The 17,939-nt window shown below is 44.2% G+C and overlaps 1 protein-coding gene and 1 long non-coding RNA gene across 2 annotated transcripts in view; one reads left to right on the forward strand and one right to left on the reverse strand.

The window, feature by feature from the left end:
* LOC149361236 (uncharacterized) overlaps positions 1–741 on the forward strand; it is a 40,734-nt gene extending 39,993 nt beyond the window's left edge. The window contains exon 5 of the long non-coding RNA XR_016288384.1: positions 593–741. This is a non-coding gene — a long non-coding RNA (uncharacterized LOC149361236). The remainder of the gene's footprint in view (positions 1–592) is intronic.
* A 327-nt stretch (positions 742–1,068) lies between these two features.
* Positions 1,069–17,939, reverse strand: part of LOC149361237 (uncharacterized) — an 87,304-nt gene continuing 70,433 nt past the window's right edge. Inside the window, exons 2-3 of the mRNA XM_089568031.1 lie at positions 4,596–5,746; positions 1,069–1,086 (exon numbers count right to left, since the gene is read on the reverse strand). Of these exons, the coding sequence (XP_089424157.1) occupies positions 1,069–1,086; positions 4,596–5,746 (1,169 nt within the window). The remainder of the gene's footprint in view (positions 1,087–4,595; positions 5,747–17,939) is intronic.

Below are 17,939 nucleotides of genomic sequence, written 5' to 3' on the forward strand. Positions count from 1 at the left end.
TCGCCAGACAAATGAGATTACCAGTAACCAGACAGGCTGGTGTGATAGCCAAAGAAAAGCGAAATATGCGTCTTTAGTAATAAATATGAATTAGCTGTCGCTAAGTTGTGTTTTGTACTGCTGGTGGCAGAATGGCAGCTTAATTACATTAATAGGTGAGCATGTAATTAGCGAGCCTTCTAGAGCCTCACCATGCGTGACACTGCAGAGAAAAAACGGCTCTTGGACATCATGCAACAGAAGGAAACAAAGGTACTAGTAAACCACGTCCTAGACCACTCGCACAGTCACCAGCAAGTAATTAAAATATCACAATAAGAATACTATAAATTATAACGCCCATGTTTTTCACCTGCTGCCGCCGTCTGCTGTGATGGAGGGAACTGCTTCACAGCAAGGATTTGAATAACAATGCATTCTTTTGTCTAAAGAATAAGAGCGGAGACGAAATATACACAACTTTTTGCCCGCAGAACGATGTAGCGCGTCTCGATCTTTTCGAAGCGATCCATGATAGTAGCATTTTAAGCTGCGAGCCCCGATTAGGGTGCCTCGCTCAAGCCCAATTGATTTCTGCTTGCTCTCTACGCAGCGGTGTGCCGCATCTCAGCTTCCCAAGGATGTCCGCTACCTGCTGAGAACACTGGAGTACGCAAAAGACTTGCTGTCTGGCTGACACAAGCGCGATGGTTCATACGGGGCTGTAGAAACTTTGGAATAATAAAAATTGCTGGTGATTTAGCGTGGTGAAACCTAACGTATACGCGAAACCTTCTCGCCTGCTGCCGAAACGGTTGTCCATGAATTTCTGGTGAAGCTGCCTCGTTTTATTTATTTATTTATTTATTTCAAATACCCTCATGGCCCTGAGGGCATTATTGAGGGGAGTGGAACAAGCACAGATAACAAAAATGAATACGATCACGGGTTACAGGACTACATATTGTTCACGGCACTGAGTTATTACAAATTTCAACAATTCATGGAAGCCTAGACGAAGAAGGAAAAAAAACGAGAAAAGAGAACAAAACCCAACAAAAACAAAACTACAAATCAAGAACACAGAGTTCATGTCGCACTACTAACCTAAGGGCACACATGTCATGAGCAAGAAAAGCAGGCACTCAACTTTTTCTTAAAATGCTCGAGATCGTCGGTGAGTGCCACATCTGCTGGCAAGTGATTCCACTCGGATGATGTAGTTGGAATGAAAGAATTTTGGCGAGCAGTAGTGTGACAAGGTGGAACGCCCACTTTGCGTGGATGGTCAATGCGCGATGAAACATACGTGGGTGGAATGAGCAAAGCGTTTTTCAAAACATGATTGAAATTGTAGATCTTAAAAAAAAGACAGAGTCGTGAAATTTTTCGGCGCAGTGAAAGTAATGGTAGTGACAATGTGCTTTTCATTTGTGTGACACTTGATGTACGGCCATAGTCGTGAAGAATAAAACGAGCGGCACGGTTCTGAACAGCTTCCAAAACAGATATAAGTGACTTAGTATGAGGATCCCATATCGACGCGGCGTATTCAAGCTTCGAACGAACCAGTGTTTTATACAGAAGGAGTTTGACTGAAGTGGGTGCATTAGAAAAGTTTCTTTTTATGTAACCAAGCATGCGGTTAGCGTTTCCAGTAATGTAGGTGATATGCTGGTTCCAGGATAAGTTTGATGTCAGATGTACACCGAGGTATTTATACGAGGTAACCGGGGCTAACGAAGCACTGTTGATACTGTAAGAGGCTGGTGGCGAGACGCCTTGACGTGAAAAGCGCATGGTTTTGCATTTTGATGTGTTTAAAATCATTTTCCATTTAATGCACCAGTCTGTAATACAGTTAAGATCAGCTTGCAATAAGTTGACATCATTAGTGTTTTTAATTTCACGGTACAGTATGCAATCATCTGCAAAAAGTTTGATCGAGGATTTTATATTGTTAGGCAGATCATTAATGTACACAAGGAATAACAAGGGTCCGAGTACCGATCCTTGTGGTACCCCAGACGTAACCGGCATAGAAGAGGATTGAAGACCGTTAACGTAGACAAACTGCGAGCGATTAGTTAAAAAACAACGAATCCATGCTAGAACATTTGGGTCGATATTAAGATGAGCAAGCTTATACAACAGAAGACTATGGGACACTTTATCGAAAGCCCTGCAAAAATCTAAAAAAATGACGTCGACCTCTGAACCTTCATCAAGAATCGAATGAATTTCGTTGCTGAAGGATAATAACTGTGTTTCACAGGAAAACTGCTTTCTGAAACCATGTTGTGTAGGTGTGAAAAACGAATATGATTCAAGAAAACTAGCTAACTGAGAAAAAATTATATGCTCCATGATTTTACAGGAAATGGAAGTTAATGATATTGGACGATAATTAAGGGGTGAATGTCTGTCGCCAGATTTATGGAGTGGAATCACTTTAGCCAGTTTCCATTCGTGTGGTATATCTCCTGTTTGAAGCGATTGTTCACATATCTTCAGTAAAAAAATTGCGGAGTACACTTTAGTATTTTTCAGCACTTTGGTGTTAATGTTATCAGGGCCGCAAGAAGAGGAAATTTTCAAATTGTTAATTATGTTAATAATTCCGTCATAACTAAACCTGACAGGGTCCATTGGAAAGCTTATATTACATGCATAGTCTCTAATATCAGTAATGTCAGTTGCGCTACTTGAAAACGCTGCACTAAAGGTCTCATTAAAGATGCCAGCGACGTCAGTGCTTGGAATAGGGTGTGATAGAGAGTCAACGAGAGATACAAGTGACTGGTCTCGTTGATTGACACTACTCCAAAATTTTTTGGGGTTGCTCGTTAGAAGCGTCGGCAACGTCACATTAAAGTAGTAGTGCTTCGATTCCTTCAAAGACTTCTTGTAAATGTTAACAGTTTTTTGGAGTGCTGACCAGTGCTCACGCTTTCCAGAAGACTTCGCTTTGCGGAAAAGCCTCCTTTTTTTGTTTGCCAGACGTTTTAATGAGCGGTTGTACCATGGACACTGCCGGTTGGTTAAAAGCTTTTTTCGAGGAATATACAGGTCGACCAGCTCGCAAAGCTTGTTTCTGAAAAGGTGCCAATTTGTATTTACAGATCTATCGTTGAAGTTTGCCAGAAATTCGTCAAGGAAGTCTTCAAGTGCTTTATTGATCGCAGTGTAATTTACCTTAGCATAATCATATATTAGTTTTATATTGTTATACGACGTTCGAGCAGGGAAGTTAACATGACATGTAATAAAGAATGATCGCTTATACCTGATAAGTAGGTAATGGTAGATACAGCATCAGGGGCTGTTGTTAGCAACAAGTCTAATACATTGGATGTTGAAGATGTGACCCTAGTAGGCTGCGTTATTACCTGAGTTAAGCAAAAGTCTGAACAAACGTTTAAAAAATTAGACAATTCTGACGTAGAGTTGGTAGTGGAATACGGAAAGCTAGACCAGGCAATATTAGGGAAATTAAAATCACCAAATAAAAAAACAGGAAAATTCGGAAATTTGGCACACACAGCGCTTAGCGTGTCATGAAGTTCACTGGAAAAACCAATCCCAGTGGAAGGCGAACGGTAGCATGCACAAAATACAAGTTTTTGATATTCAGTCGTTATCAGAACACATAAAAACTCCAGTGTCGTAGGAATATCAATGTGAAGGCTATCAAGATGATCCGAGACGGCGAGCAGAACACCGCCACCCCGTGCGACTGCGCGATCACGGCGAAATATGGAGTACCGCTTTTCAGTAGCGAGGATTTCCGTGTTTTTAACACAATCATTCAGCCATGTTTCCGTTAAGACAATAATGTCGGTCGATGTGGTATCGGCGGCAAAGGAAAGGTCATCACGATTTCGCACAACACTGCGTATATTGGTGAAAAGCACTGAAATTCCAGAGATCGGCTGCGCACGCGGACGAAAGCGCCCAGCCAGCTATCTCGAATCATCAGAACCGCCCGCGGCACTAGAATCAACACGTGATGTAGTAGCATACAGGCTAGTTTGTTCACAAACTCTATCACTTTCAGCACAATAGGTGTAGCATTTCTTGTTTAAGAATAACCGTGCGTGCCTCAGTTTAAAGCGCGTGTTAGGCGCAGTTTCCTTAGCAAATTCTGCCAGTTTTTTTCTAGCATGCCTTGTAGATGGACTAAAATCTTCAGACATAGAAACATCTGAATCTTTCAGTTTAGACTGAGCGTTCAAAAGCATTTGCTTTGTTTCGTAGTTGGAAAATTTTACCATTATTGGTCGCGTTTTGGTAGGGTCTGCAATGCCGATTCGGTGGGCCCGGGCGATATCAGTATTAGAAATGGTAATTGACATTTCTTGCTGTATTGCATTCATAATTTTTTCTTCTGATTGCAACCATGTTTCGGTGGCTCCAGCGTCTTCAGATATACCAAAAAATAAGAGGTTATCTCTACGCGATCTATCTTCGAGGTCATTCATTCGGGCCCTTAATGAGTAATTTTCTTTGGCGAGGCATTCAGCAGTTGCTTTGAGAGCATTCAGGTCCTGACGGAAAGATTCAAAACCCGCAAGTTTGGTCTCAACATTGGTAAGCCTGTTTGAAATATCAGTAACCTTCACATCTAGTTCCTCTTGATTGCATGTAATAGTTTTAATTGAGTTCAATATTTCGACCTGCCCCTGTTCAATGTTTGTTGAGCGCATTCTTAGATCCTCCAGAAGGGTGAGTATGGCACCGCTGTCAGAGTCGGGCGTCGGGTTCTGAGTGTTGCTACGAGTGCTATGGCCAGGGCCAGGGTTTAATTCAACGTCTCCGGACAAGAGCAATTTGAGCACACAATAACACTGGCATACATTTTCCAACAGCACTTGTGGGCAAGGGAGCATAACGAGGCAGACATCATTTGAACGCTTGGATGAAACTGGACTAACCTGAAGGATGAAAAAACGAAAGACATTGGTGAACCACATCGTGTCGCTGCTCCCATGCCCACTGAAGGGGTGGCGACGGTGCATCCCATTTTTATCTTCTGCGATGGTTGACGTCGATGTCGATCCGGGGTAAAAATCTTGCGAAGCGGTGATCAGCTGCGTCATGAAAGCATTCCATGGGCCGCTAGAGCATTTGTCGCTTGACGCCGGCGCACTCCAGTCAAAAAGCGCTGATGGGATTCCATCGTGGCACAGAACTGGATCTGAAGCGACGCTGCCAGTGCAGAGGACAGGAAACTGAAGGATGAAAAAACGAAAGACATTGGTGAACCACATCGTGTCGCTGCTCCCATGCCCACTGAAGGGGTGGCGACGGTGCATCCCATTTTTATCTTCTGCGATGGTTGACGTCGATGTCGATCCGGGGTAAAAATCTTGCGAAGCGGTGATCAGCTGCGTCATGAAAGCATTCCATGGGCCGCTAGAGCATTTGTCGCTTGACGCCGGCGCACTCCAGTCAAAAAGCGCTGATGGGATTCCATCGTGGCACAGAACTGGATCTGAAGCGACGCTGCCAGTGCAGAGGACAGGAAACTGAAGGATGAAAAAACGAAAGACATTGGTGAACCACATCGTGTCGCTGCTCCCATGCCCAGTTCCAAATTCACTGAAACGCATCACGTGGTTAGTCCGTGACTCTGACTTGGTTTCCATCGGCTGTTGTTGAGCTGACGTCGAGCCGGCGGCTTCGTTCGCGGCTTGTTGTCGCCGCTTCTCCGCTTCTTCTCGTGGTCGTATAGCGAACCGTTCTTTCCGATCTTCGGGCGTTTCACCTGCAAGTTCGCATATCCTACCAAAAATCAACACCTATATGCCGTGCTTGAAAACAGGCAAATTACCTTTATTAAGTTCTCAATATACAGTTTAGAATAAAAATATTTTATTCTGATGGAAACAAAAATATGGCGTGTTAAAGGGGTAAAGACGCCACGAAGAGGGAATGCTATTCTTATTCGAAGTCCGTCTGGCAATACAGTTCTTGATGATGATGAAGCATTTGATGAAATGCAATTTTACACAAAATAACTTGTTCCCAACGCCGTTGCATCTTGCGACTTTTTTACAGGCTCTGAAGCGCAATCAGAAAGAACGTGTCTAGGAGTTGTTCGAAATATGGTCGGAGAGTAAGGTGCCGACACTGTATGAAGTCAAATTATATCGTTTCTACATAGTCCATTGTATCTTGCCCCAAGCTAATATTGCATTTTGAAATAAATAAAGCAGGCACGTTTCCCGCCTACTTTAGTGGAATTAAATGAAGGTCAAATTGGGGATGCGGCAATCTGCAAATAATCAATAGCAAATTTGAGGGCCGCAAGTCATTAACTTCACTCAAATTAGGTTGCACACTAGATTTGGTGCAAATTGCTGAAGTTGAAATTTCGGGGGTGGCCCAATTTTTGCAGGTGGCTGCACCAAAGCTGAATGCAACACCAGCTTGTTTAGATGGTGTCTACTCCCAAATGTAGATCACTGCTGCTTGGAACGGTTGAACTGCCGACTAGAGACTTATCTAAACTGTTCATTGCTTTGAGGAACTTTGTCCACGCTTGGTTTGCTCGCGCAGAAAAACTTTACATCATATGCATAAGCCATTACCCTAAGCTCGTTATCGAGGGTTTCGCATGGCAGTTATCAGCAGACCGCTTATACACAGCGGCTCTAAGTGCGAACAGAAGCTAGGATAATGGAAGCCGGTGCTTGACAGGGGAAAGGACGGACATACGCTGAAAGACAACCGTTTAAGATCAAGCGGATAGAGCAATTGTTTTACTAAACGCGTACCCCATTGCATACTGTTCAACCAAAATTCACACGTTCTAAAAACGAGAAGAGAAAACTTTGACTTATGCGATCGATGGTCTTCGCAAGGTCAATTTGAAGCATTGCCAGCTGCTGGAGAACTGCAAAACTGTTCGGGCAATGTCTACGTTGGCTTATATGGAGCTGCCCCTCAAGCCACACGTTTGCTGAGGTCCAATGAAAGTGGACATCGCATAGAGTGGCCGACTGGAGAGGACTTTTGAAAAATTCATAATCAGTAACTGTGGCGCATCGGGCCCATAGTCATCGCGGTGTTTCTTCGCATATCGCGTATCGCACATCGCGTTGTTTCTTTAGGGTTGTTTTTGGGAGTTAACGAAATGTGACTTCTTGTGAATGACTGTGGCATAGCTACGATATCAAGGCCCTCTGTGAAAATCTCAAGTAGAGGAAAGGGAAGCAACACGCAAAGGAAGCCAGCAGTCACCAGAATCAAGAAGCGCAAAGAAATGATTCCATGGTGGTTTTAATTTCTTGAATTGATGGATACTACAAGCCCAAAAGCCACTTATGTGAAGCTAATTTATCGCTCAAATATGACTGATTACAAAGCAGAAGGAAAAACAGCCATACTACAGAGGTGGCATCCAAACCCACGAACTCCGAATTTCACGGTCGGGGCTTTACCAAGCCTGCTACAGCGACAGATGTTAAATCTTCTGCTTGCAGAGGTAATTATGTTTGTTGTAACCTATCCTTGAGAGCGTTTACCAGCGCCTCGCTCGTCTATAGCGGTGGTCGTCATAGGTCCTGCATTACCGCTAATGTCAAATGAGACGTCATGCTTGGTTTCAGCGGTGCTTAGCTTCCTTTGTATGTATCTCACAAAAAGCACCAAAGTTCGCTTCCCTCGACTGCCCAATAGCTTAACGAGGGTTTCGGGTGTATCAGTCCGGATGCCATACGTAGCGTAAGAAGGTTCTTGTACAGCTTGTGTCCTTCGCATTGGTTTACAAAGCAAAACTTATTGTATTCTAGCTAAGCGGCTTATGATCATGAAGGCGCTTCGGAACTTTGCAATACCCCTCTCGTCTTTATGAACTTCCTTGAAGCGCGGGTTTTCGGAAGCCTAGCAGTGTTTCAAGAGACGTCCAATGCAGGAAAGGTAGTGAAATATCTGTGAAGGTGGGGCCCCTCTGCAGCATTTGAAATGGTAATTTACTCTCTTTACTTATTTTTCAAGTGCTGGAAGAACATGCGACGATGAAAAAAAGCCAAAAGTTGGGACAAAAAATCGTAAAGGCTAAGCAATGGCTGCCATCTCGTCATCATACATACAGTACAGGATTTGAGGTAGGTAAAATATAAAGGTTACATTACGCAGAGAAAGAAAATCAACCTATATTTAAGAAGACAACGAAGTAAAGAAGCCAAAAAGAGCCATATAATCGACCGAATGAAACGGAGGAAATACTGGAGATCAGAAGCTGACTGGAGAGCACATATCCCACTTTATCCAAGCAAGATAGCCCACTGGGGATGAATGACAGGCACCTGTTGACGGAGAATGGAGTAAGCTAGAGAAGTAGTAGGTCAAGTATCCAGACAAGAGGCCAGTAAGGTTGCCCGGGAAATATTTGTTTTTGCTAAATGTCAGTGCATGAAAAAGTCGAAACTAAGAGATGACATCAAAGCAGAGAGACTGTTTATTTCCAAACAGAGTAAATACACGTGCATACTCAATTTGTCAGTACAGGAGGGTATAACTTTATAACGCTTGGCAGCTTGGAAACTCATCAGCGACAAATGAAAAGCGGGTAAATCCTCGCCACTCTTTGGTGGGTTTAATGTGTGTCCACAAGAAAAGAAGCGGCAAATAAAGGTGGAAGCCAGAAAGGGAGACATGAGACGCAGTTTATCTGCCATCGAGCCATGCTGAATACGAAGAGAATCTGAACGCGGTGCAAGAACATGCGGCCGGGAAAAGGTTCAGAAGCCAAGAGAAAGGCAGAAGGCGACTTCAGCATACGTGGAGCGCCGAGGTCAGGCCAACCATTGCGACGGAAGGAGTGAATGCTGTGCCAGGAGGAATTCCGTCCCGTTATTGCGACGAAAAGGAAAGCTATGAAAAAGCAAGGGACAGGTGCAACTTCAAGAAACAGGAAGAGGGCAGAGTGACTCGGGGAACAAACGCGGGTTAATGGCATGCTTGTCGAAATCAACACGAATCGGGTATGGGAAGAGCATGTACTGCGCAGGCAAGATAACGGATAGTTCTTAAGGGTAAGAGACTGGATTTCAAGAGAACGCAAGCGCAGCTTTGGTCGGCAAAAATTTATGTTAGTCGCACTGGCAGAGTAGATAGATAATTAAAGAGATATTGTAGAGTGTTTTGCACTTCAGCGGACGTAGTGAGGCTGAAGATTGTGATGAATGTATGTGAATGAAGGCGGATAGCAGTATATCAGTAGCAGATGCTTTATCCAGAGTGGTTGACTTTCGATACATCTCCTGAACTTAAATTTCTTTTTGTGACACAGATACTATTTGTGCTTCAATTCTTTGACGTTTTAGCATAATCTTTCGCTTGGTTATGTTCCATTGGTTCCAGATTTATAAGGCCGCCTAAATAGGCTTCACTCACGCTTGCTGTGAGTGCGCATACTTGAGATGAAAATAGCAACCATAAATACGATGTCTCCGGCTCTCGTACGATCAGGTAGTTCTATGCACATGGTGACCATTGTGCTTGAAATCAGCTTATTCGCTAGCAACCTCATCGACATGATAAATGCTTTTGCGCAAAGTGTATGCTGTATTCGTTACCTGAATCGTACATTTATGTTTTTAGCGTAAGAAATTGTGGCCCGTCCCCATTTACGTCATTATGCAACGAGTGATACATTTTTGTTGAGGGAAAGATTATGGCGTATATTTATTTCCTTCATCTTTCCCCTTCAGCCTCTTTAGCTTTCCTGACTGGGGCCACTGTTTGTAAGCAGTTTCTGGTTTCAATGTACAGCAACTATCCCTGAAGCCCTAGTGGTTCAGAAATAAGAAAGGCAACTTGAATATTACTTGGCAGACATTAGATAGATAGATATGTTTAAAGGGCGTTTGGAAGTAAAGGGCGTTTGGAATGTTCGGAATTTAAAAGGAGGGCACGACGCAACGATACACGTTCAAGATTCAGAATAGGTCTGCCCAATGTCTCTCCTCCCAAAGACCTGCCTCCACTTCTTTCCATTGAGTCGTCCTGCCCCCGTACCAAATTTCCTTTGATGGCCATTCGTAACTGTCTTCTCTTGATGAATTCTTAAAGCCTTCTCATTTTATGACCATAAAAATGTATCCTTCACTCTTGTAGCTTCGCTCCTGTATTTGTCCTGTTAACAGTGCGCCTTACTCGGCCGTTGCTTACTCGACAAATTGTGGTTGCACTACACATTGCTCTAGGTACCTTCTCCGCCGTCATTTTCAGTTTCTTTAAAATCTTTGTAGCCAGATCTGCTGTCCCTATCGATTCATAAATAGTCGGTCTCATTACTGCCTTACAAGTATTTTTCATAACCCGCTGGTGCCCACTATTGCCGCTTAATACTCCTGGCATTGAAATCCAAGTTTACTTTCCTAAAGATGCCAAAATTGGTTTATTCTTTGTGGAGATTCATGTTGCCCTTCGCCCGCCGGATGCACCCTTCTCTCTCTCGTGGCCTACCGCGGCTCTTCCTCTGGCGGGCCCCCACTAGGCGCAGCAGCGGAGGGGAGGCGCCCGCGACTATGCGTCGTCACGTGGGCAGCCCTCCTTACCCGCCCCTCTGGGTGTTCGGCGGCCGCGCAGGCCGCGCGCACGGGACAGTTTGATGGAGAGTTGACAGCGAGACGTCAGAGAGAGCGGACGCGACACCAGCGGCGGGCCCAGGTGACCCGAATTGTGTTCTGTGCCTGCTTCCTGTGCCCGTTTCCCGTGCCTGCTGCCTGCTGCCTGCGCGCAACCGAGGGAAGCCATTGGGAGATCCCTTTTACCCTTTTATTGGTCCTCTCAAAAAAGAGGTAAAAAAACATAAAAGAAAGAGAGAGGATGCCTGGATCAGCAATGCTTTGCCAGGCTTAACGCCAATTCAAAATAAATGAAAAATAACTAAATGTTCCAAAGAAGAAAAAAAAATTAAGCGAAAAACAGAGCATTAAAAAAACTCATAAGAAAAGAAAAGTCTCGTCATAATAAGTTAGACGCAGGCAGATAGCCAAAGCACAGCGTGCAGTCCGCGAAATAAATAATAGTAATAAAAAAAGAGAAGACCCAAGTCACTGCAAAGTCATTGTCACCGTAACAGTCAAAGAAAGCACTGAGCGCCGGCCACAAAATAAAAATCAGAAAAATAAAAACATAACGCCGGCCACAGGTGTGGTCGAGCTAGTGGAGTGGCGTTGGCCCTGAGTTCAGGGTCGAAACCGTGCCAATAACCCCACCTCTTTTATAACCAAGAACACAGCTATACAATTGTGGAAGGTCATATTGTTTTTTCCTTCAGTTATACAGCTCCAATGTCCCTAGTAAAGGTCACTCTGTCTTCTGGCGCTAACAAGAGTGAGCGAATATTTCATGCGCATATAGCGCCCATATTACGGTTTCAACAACGTTCTGCATATCGCTTGGAAAGCTAAAACGGTTATGAATTCTTCGGTAGTTAAGAGGACAGACTGTCCGGGGCGCAACTACAAGACAGGAAACATCGCCTTTTATTTGCTCACACGTTTCAGTCATAGTGACGCCCTTATCTAGAGGATATTTTCCCCTTGCTCTGTGTGTGAGTACACAGCTGCGCGATCAAACACAAGGGGCGGCTCCTAGAAAAACAAAATGGGACATGACTGTGGGTCTGTATGCAGCTTAGGTAATGGCCTCCGCACCTTTTTTCATAGTGGACTCGCAATGAAAGCCGCTCCTCAAATTTAGTGGTCACGGAGCAAAGAGAGGTGGGGAAAAACGGCCTATATGTGACCGGTGAGCGTGAATTCTTCAAATGAAGCGGTTAGGAAAAAAACTAATTGCCATCCCCTTCGTTTTTTTCACACAGGGAGAAGTAGTGTATGCTTTTGAGAACGTGGTTTTTATGCGCGTCCCTCAATGAGTAATATTGTATGATTTTTGTTTCTCTCAATAACGCCCAAATTTTATTGTTTTAATATTACTGATCCTAATGCCATTTGTCAATTGTTACATGCTTAATTCTGTAAAACATTTCGAAGAGGGCTGCAGAGTTACTTTCAGGACAGTGACCGCTATGGTTTGCGGCTGATCAGGCGCAGCTCTTCAATTTCTGACCGTCAGCACCACAACAGCGATAAAATATGGCCGCGGTTTTTCGACATTTATTGTCCGTGCGGCAAGCTTTGCGCTTATTCAGAGACACATATTTCTGTTCCGTCGCATATTTCTAGTAAATTCGGAGGATTTTCCTGTTGCAGCGTTCAATTAGATGAAGTCTTCCTAACCATTAACTCGGAGATGTTTTGAAAGCAAGTGACTGCGAACCTAGACATGCAAGTCACATCTGTTGCAGTAAAATTCTCATAGCGCTTGTAATTACCTGGCAAAGTCATAGAAATCAATGGTGGTTGAGATACACGGAATCCGTCACTCCACTCAGGATGGCGGGCATTGCGCGGCGCTTTGTTAGCGAGCACCACTGCAATAGAATCATTCGGTTTTCACATACTTACGACGGGATAAAAGGGAAGATTCTGGCTTCTTTTTATCTCTAGGAGACTAAAGATTGTTCCATTAATCATTTGTAGGGGCTTGACGTCCCAAAGCGACTCAGGCTATGAGGCATGCCCTTGTGAAGGGCTCCTGAAAATTGGACCACGTGGAGTCCTTTAACATTTCGTTAGCCGAAATAAAAGGTAGTAGTACAGAGACACCAGGCAAACAAAACTTGTACTCAGGTTGTTGGCGAAATGCGCCATAACACAGGACCACGTACTGTAACAAAACAGTTTTTGCATTACTCAGTTCTAGCCAAGGTGTCCAACCGGAACCGAACCTCAACTCGAAACCGGAACCGAACAGGTATTTTTGCCAGGAACTGGAACCGAGGCGAACTCAAATTTTTCCGCCATCTTGGAACTAAGCCCGAACCGGAACAATTCGAAGGAATTGTTCCGGTTCCGCTTCGAATTGTTCCTGTTGAGAACAATTCGAAGGAATTGTTCCCAACAGGTTAGAGACTCGGTTCAGTCCCACATTTTCGCAACCCGGCATATATTTCTTTTTTTTTCAAAAAAAATGATATATGCTAGCACGTAGATTTACCCATCGAAACCTCTCTGCTCTAGGCAGTGCCAAAACTGCTCCAGTCTGTGCGACAACAAAATTGAGGGAAGGCTGGTGTCTTGGAAGAAACTTAATGGGTGCGTGCGTATTGTGGTTTCGCTGATTTTAAAACACTGTAGGCCAGATTTTAATGAAATCTTACTTTTTTACGGCCTCGCTTTTTAGATGTTTTTGTATGACTTTAATCAAATTGTTAGCACTGCTCTAGGTCATAAAGCACCGAGTGAGATTCGCTGAGAATAGAGTGAGAATAGATATTCTGCTACGCGGCATGACTGAGAACATTAGAAGTAACGTAATGTAAGATATACAATGTTTGTACAAAATATATATAGTCATGACTCAGTCATTGTGTTAAATACATCACTCAGCACTTTAATTGTCTCTGCGATTTATAACAAAATAAAGGATATATATATATATATATATATATATATATATATATATATATATATATATCGGTCCAGTTTTGTAGTATACGAATTCACATTATTTGTTCCACGCAACCGAAATAATAGGGGTATACTTAACAGAAAAATTACGTAGCGATTACACAAAGAAGCAATGTGGAAATCCATCTCAGGGGATCGCATTTTCTGATATCAGGTGATGGAGCGGGAAGAACATGAAGGGGGAGTGACTGGAAAGTTGGTTATGGGAATGCGGAAAGGTGTCGGTCTGTATACAGCTGTGTCGATACAGGACCGCTTCCTTTCTCGATAGTATGCGCTAGTGTAGAGGGCGCATTAGCTTCAAGAGAGACCTATTACACGCGTGATAGGCTCTACGAATAGCTGGAGGGCTTGTAGACGCAAAATCCGCCAGCTTTTCGCGCCTCATCAGATGCACTCTAGCATACACAGCCGCTGTGCAATGATTTTTAGTTCATGTAATTTTGCTGCTCAATTCCTTTTTTTGCCGCGGGCAGTAAATTGAAGTGGATAAAGTGGAATCGTCTGACAATGTACAAACTTTGCATTATTTCACATTTGCTTCCCATTGTTATAGAACAAAGTAAGCACCATAACAAGGATGATCAAAACCCATATACGTTTGCAACTTTTTTAGTCCTGAACCCGTTCGAACCCACTTCAACTGGTTTGATTCAGACGGAACCGCTTCGACACGGAAGAAACGTCGTTCCGGAGCCGAACCCAGAAGTGAACTCAAAAGGCTTGATCCCGAACCCGAAACGAAGCCGCAAAAAATCCGGTTCGATACCCGGTTTCTAGCTGCCCCAAAGCAAAATGGAATACTTAGGAAACCAACATCATACAACCGACATTGGCCTAAACTTCTGCGCAGAATGCGTCTGCAAGAGTCAAAGAGTACTTGCTGCTTGGCTAGTTGGTTTTGGTTCATATTGGCGTTTCGTCCTGTTACCATTCCTATGTGTTTCGTCTGTTTTTTGCGCCTAAAACCTATTGCAAGAGTCACTAGCATTTACTTTTACCGATGGCAGTCATATGTCCAGATTGTTTTTTTTTTGTGCCAGCACTTTGCCTGCTCTTCGAGTCAGGTACTAACAACATCAAGGCCATACTCTCTACCGCAAGGCTAAAGTGAGAGGTAGGGAGAAGCTTAGGCGATTGGACAAACAGTGCTATCCTGAGGAAAAGAAGGAGACCCCCCTCGTGTGATCCCAACCTTGCCGCTTTGCACGTGGGAGCCACCTCACAAAACACTCCTGGTGTCGACCTTATGACACCAGGGCGATGATACCTAAATTTCTACATCAGTGAGATGCTAGGTGGTGGTGAAAATATTTGAATGAAATAGTTTAGGAGGTTGTAGCGGCGGTTGGAGCTCTCAGTCCGGAACCCCATTGGCGTAGGCTGCTGTCCGAGCTCTTTCAATGAGTTGCTTTTGACTCGCTTCGTCCAAGCTGGTCAGAGCAGCCTCCCACCCCTCCTGAGTTGGCTGGTTATTAACAGTGATCGCCTGATTTTGTTGGCAGGCTCATACCTAATGGTACAGGTCCGCCTTCTCCCCGCAGAATTTGCAGTGTGAGTCAAATGACTCCGGGTCTATGGCGTGTAGCCTTCGTGGATTGTTGTAAGTGTTGGTCTGTAGCTTTCGGAGGTGTTGTTCCTCCCATTTATCTAGTGTCTTAGCCGGCCGAGGGCAGACCCGACGGGGTAATTTTAAGTGCCGAAGTATGTCATTGTCATTTAGTAGTGGGGTAGGAGGTTCCACGGCATCTGTACTGGGTGCCCGGGGGAGAAATGCTCGGGCTGAGGCATGTGCGCTCTTGTTCCCTGGGATGCCCTGATGACCTGGTACCCATATTAAGTGTTTTAGTGTGGGTTGGTAGCCACGGGTGTAGCTATTATGCAGGATTTTAGCCGCTAGCGGTGCGACCCTGCCCCTGAGGTAGTTGCGATACGCTGTCTGTGAATCTGTGAGAATATATTCTGAGCTAGTGTGTGTTGCAGCTAGAGCAATCGCCACTTCTTCCACAGCCAGTATGTCCTGGCTATCGAGTCCGTCCACTGTTTTATTTTGGTGCACTGATGGTCTATCTGTGTACACGTACTTGTGTATCAAGCTTAGAAGCGCGACTTGGCGGCGTTTTTCTAAGGGCGGGAGATCGTGTTCTTTTTTCATTTCAGACACACTTGACTGGCGGATATAATTGCTAGAAATAAATCTGGCAGCTCTGTTTTGTATCAATTCTAATTTTAAGTTCAGATAGTTTTGATGTGGTGACCATATCGGAGATGCATATTCAAGATGGGGGCGAACGTAAGTCACGTAAGCTAACTTGCGAACATGCGCAGGCGCATTTTTTAGGTTGCGGCGGAGATAACCAAGGGAGCGAGATGCTTTAGCACAGATGGAAGTGATATGCTCGGTCCATGAGAGGTGCGGTGATAAAAGAATGCCTAGGTATTTATACGAGGTAGTCTGAGCCACAGGCACGTTGTTCAGGGAGTAGCAGAACTCGGAATTGGAACGTTTGCGGCTGAAAGTCATTGTTTTACATTTGGAGGAATTAAGCGTCATGAGCCACTTTTCACACCACTTAGAAATAATATTAAGGTCGTGCTGAAGAAGGTGATGGTCATCAGTCGATTTTATTTCACGGTAAATTATACAATCATCAGCAAACAAGCGCACAACAGATGATATGTTAGTTGGTAGATCATTAATATAGATAAGGAACAACAAAGGACCAAGAACACTGCCCTGAGGAACACCAGAAGTAACAGAAGAAGACGGCGAAGAATAACTATTAACAAAGGTAAACTGTTCGCGAAAGGAAAGGAAGTTACGGAGCCATGATAAAGTTAGAGAATCAAGACGAAGCGCTGACAACTTGGAGATTAGACGGCAGTGGGCTACACGGTCAAACGCCTTCGAAAAATCTAGAAAGATGCAGTCTGTTTGTTCATTTTTATCCATGTTAAAATTTAGATCAGTTGTTTGCTCGAGCAGTTGAGTGTCATACGAATAACCTTTTCTGAAGCCGTGCTGGTTGTGAAAGAAAAAGTTATTGGACTCAAGGTGGCGACGAACATTAGAAGAAACAACATGCTCAAGTAGTTTACAACATATACATGTGAGCGATATTGGTCTGTAGCTGTCTGGAGAATTTCCATCACCGTTTTTAAAAACTGGAATGACTTTTGCCATTTTCCACTCTGCAGGGAGTTGTCCTGTCTCTAGTGATTGCTGGAATATACGACATAATATTTCGCTAGAAATCGGCTTAGTATTTTTGAGTACCTTGGAATTAATATTATCAACGCCACACGAAGTGGAAAGCTTGATGTTGTCGATTAGAAGTGATATGCCTTCAGGAGTAACAGTAATGGGTTCCATATACGGCCAGTCAAATTCGGGGACAAATGGTACACTGGAATGATCTTCCTTAGTGAAGACGGATGAAAAGATTTTGTTAACTCAGAGGGGATATCATTATCAGGAACAGGAACATGTGCGTCTCTACACAGAGAGATGTGATAAGTATTTTGCTGCGGCGCAATCAACTGCCAAAACTTTTTAGGTGCGGATTTTAACAATGCGGGGAGATCAATAAGAAAAGAATTTATTCTTCGCGTCACGTAAGGCAGCACAGTATGAATTGACACAGACTTTGTAAGACTACCGTGACGGCCGTCATTCCCTGCTCGGCACCCGCAGCATCGACATAGAGCAAACCCTCGCGCCTGCCGTAGTACCTTTTCATTGCTTCGGCTTGTGCTTGTCGTCTTGACTGGTGAAAATCGGGGTGCATATTCCTGGGTAGTGGAGCTGCCTTGAGTTATCCTCTCCAAGAGGCTGGGATGTCTGTTTTAGTGTCTAGCTGTCGTGGACAATTGATTTTTAAATCAGTCAGTACTTGTCGGCTAGTCCGAGTTGTGGAGAAGCGTACCACCTGCGCCGTAAGGTGTGCCTCTATCAGCTCATCTATCGTGTTGTGCACACCCAGTCGCAAGAGCCTAGGTCGCACTCAAAGAAGTCTATATCTGCATTGAGAAAGACGTGCGCTTCCTGTTTATTACCGAAACCATAGGAAAAGAGCACAGAAAAATACTGAGGTGGAGAGAGGTGGGAGGGGGGCTTCAATGTCCGTATATCGCAATTGGTCTTTCTAAAATTTTGCATTCATAGATCACAAGGTGTCCTGATTCCACTCGTCTCACTGTGGTACAGCGGTTAGGTGATACGCCAATTTCGGGGCAGGTGCTTCCACCTGTGCGGCTTGTGTGCTCTTGCTTAGCAACCTGCATCAAGAATCATTAATTAACTGCGATCTTCCACGGTTAGCCCTTTTATCTGAATCCCGTAGGCAGGTTATTATGGTAGCACTGGGTTGTATGACTTACGTCGCCGACCTGTCACCTAGGTGGGCCGTG

This window comes from Amblyomma mixtum, chromosome 2, assembly GCF_055824585.1.
Source record: "Amblyomma mixtum isolate Tamu chromosome 2, ASM5582458v1, whole genome shotgun sequence".
Taxonomy (NCBI): domain Eukaryota; kingdom Metazoa; phylum Arthropoda; class Arachnida; order Ixodida; family Ixodidae; genus Amblyomma; species Amblyomma mixtum.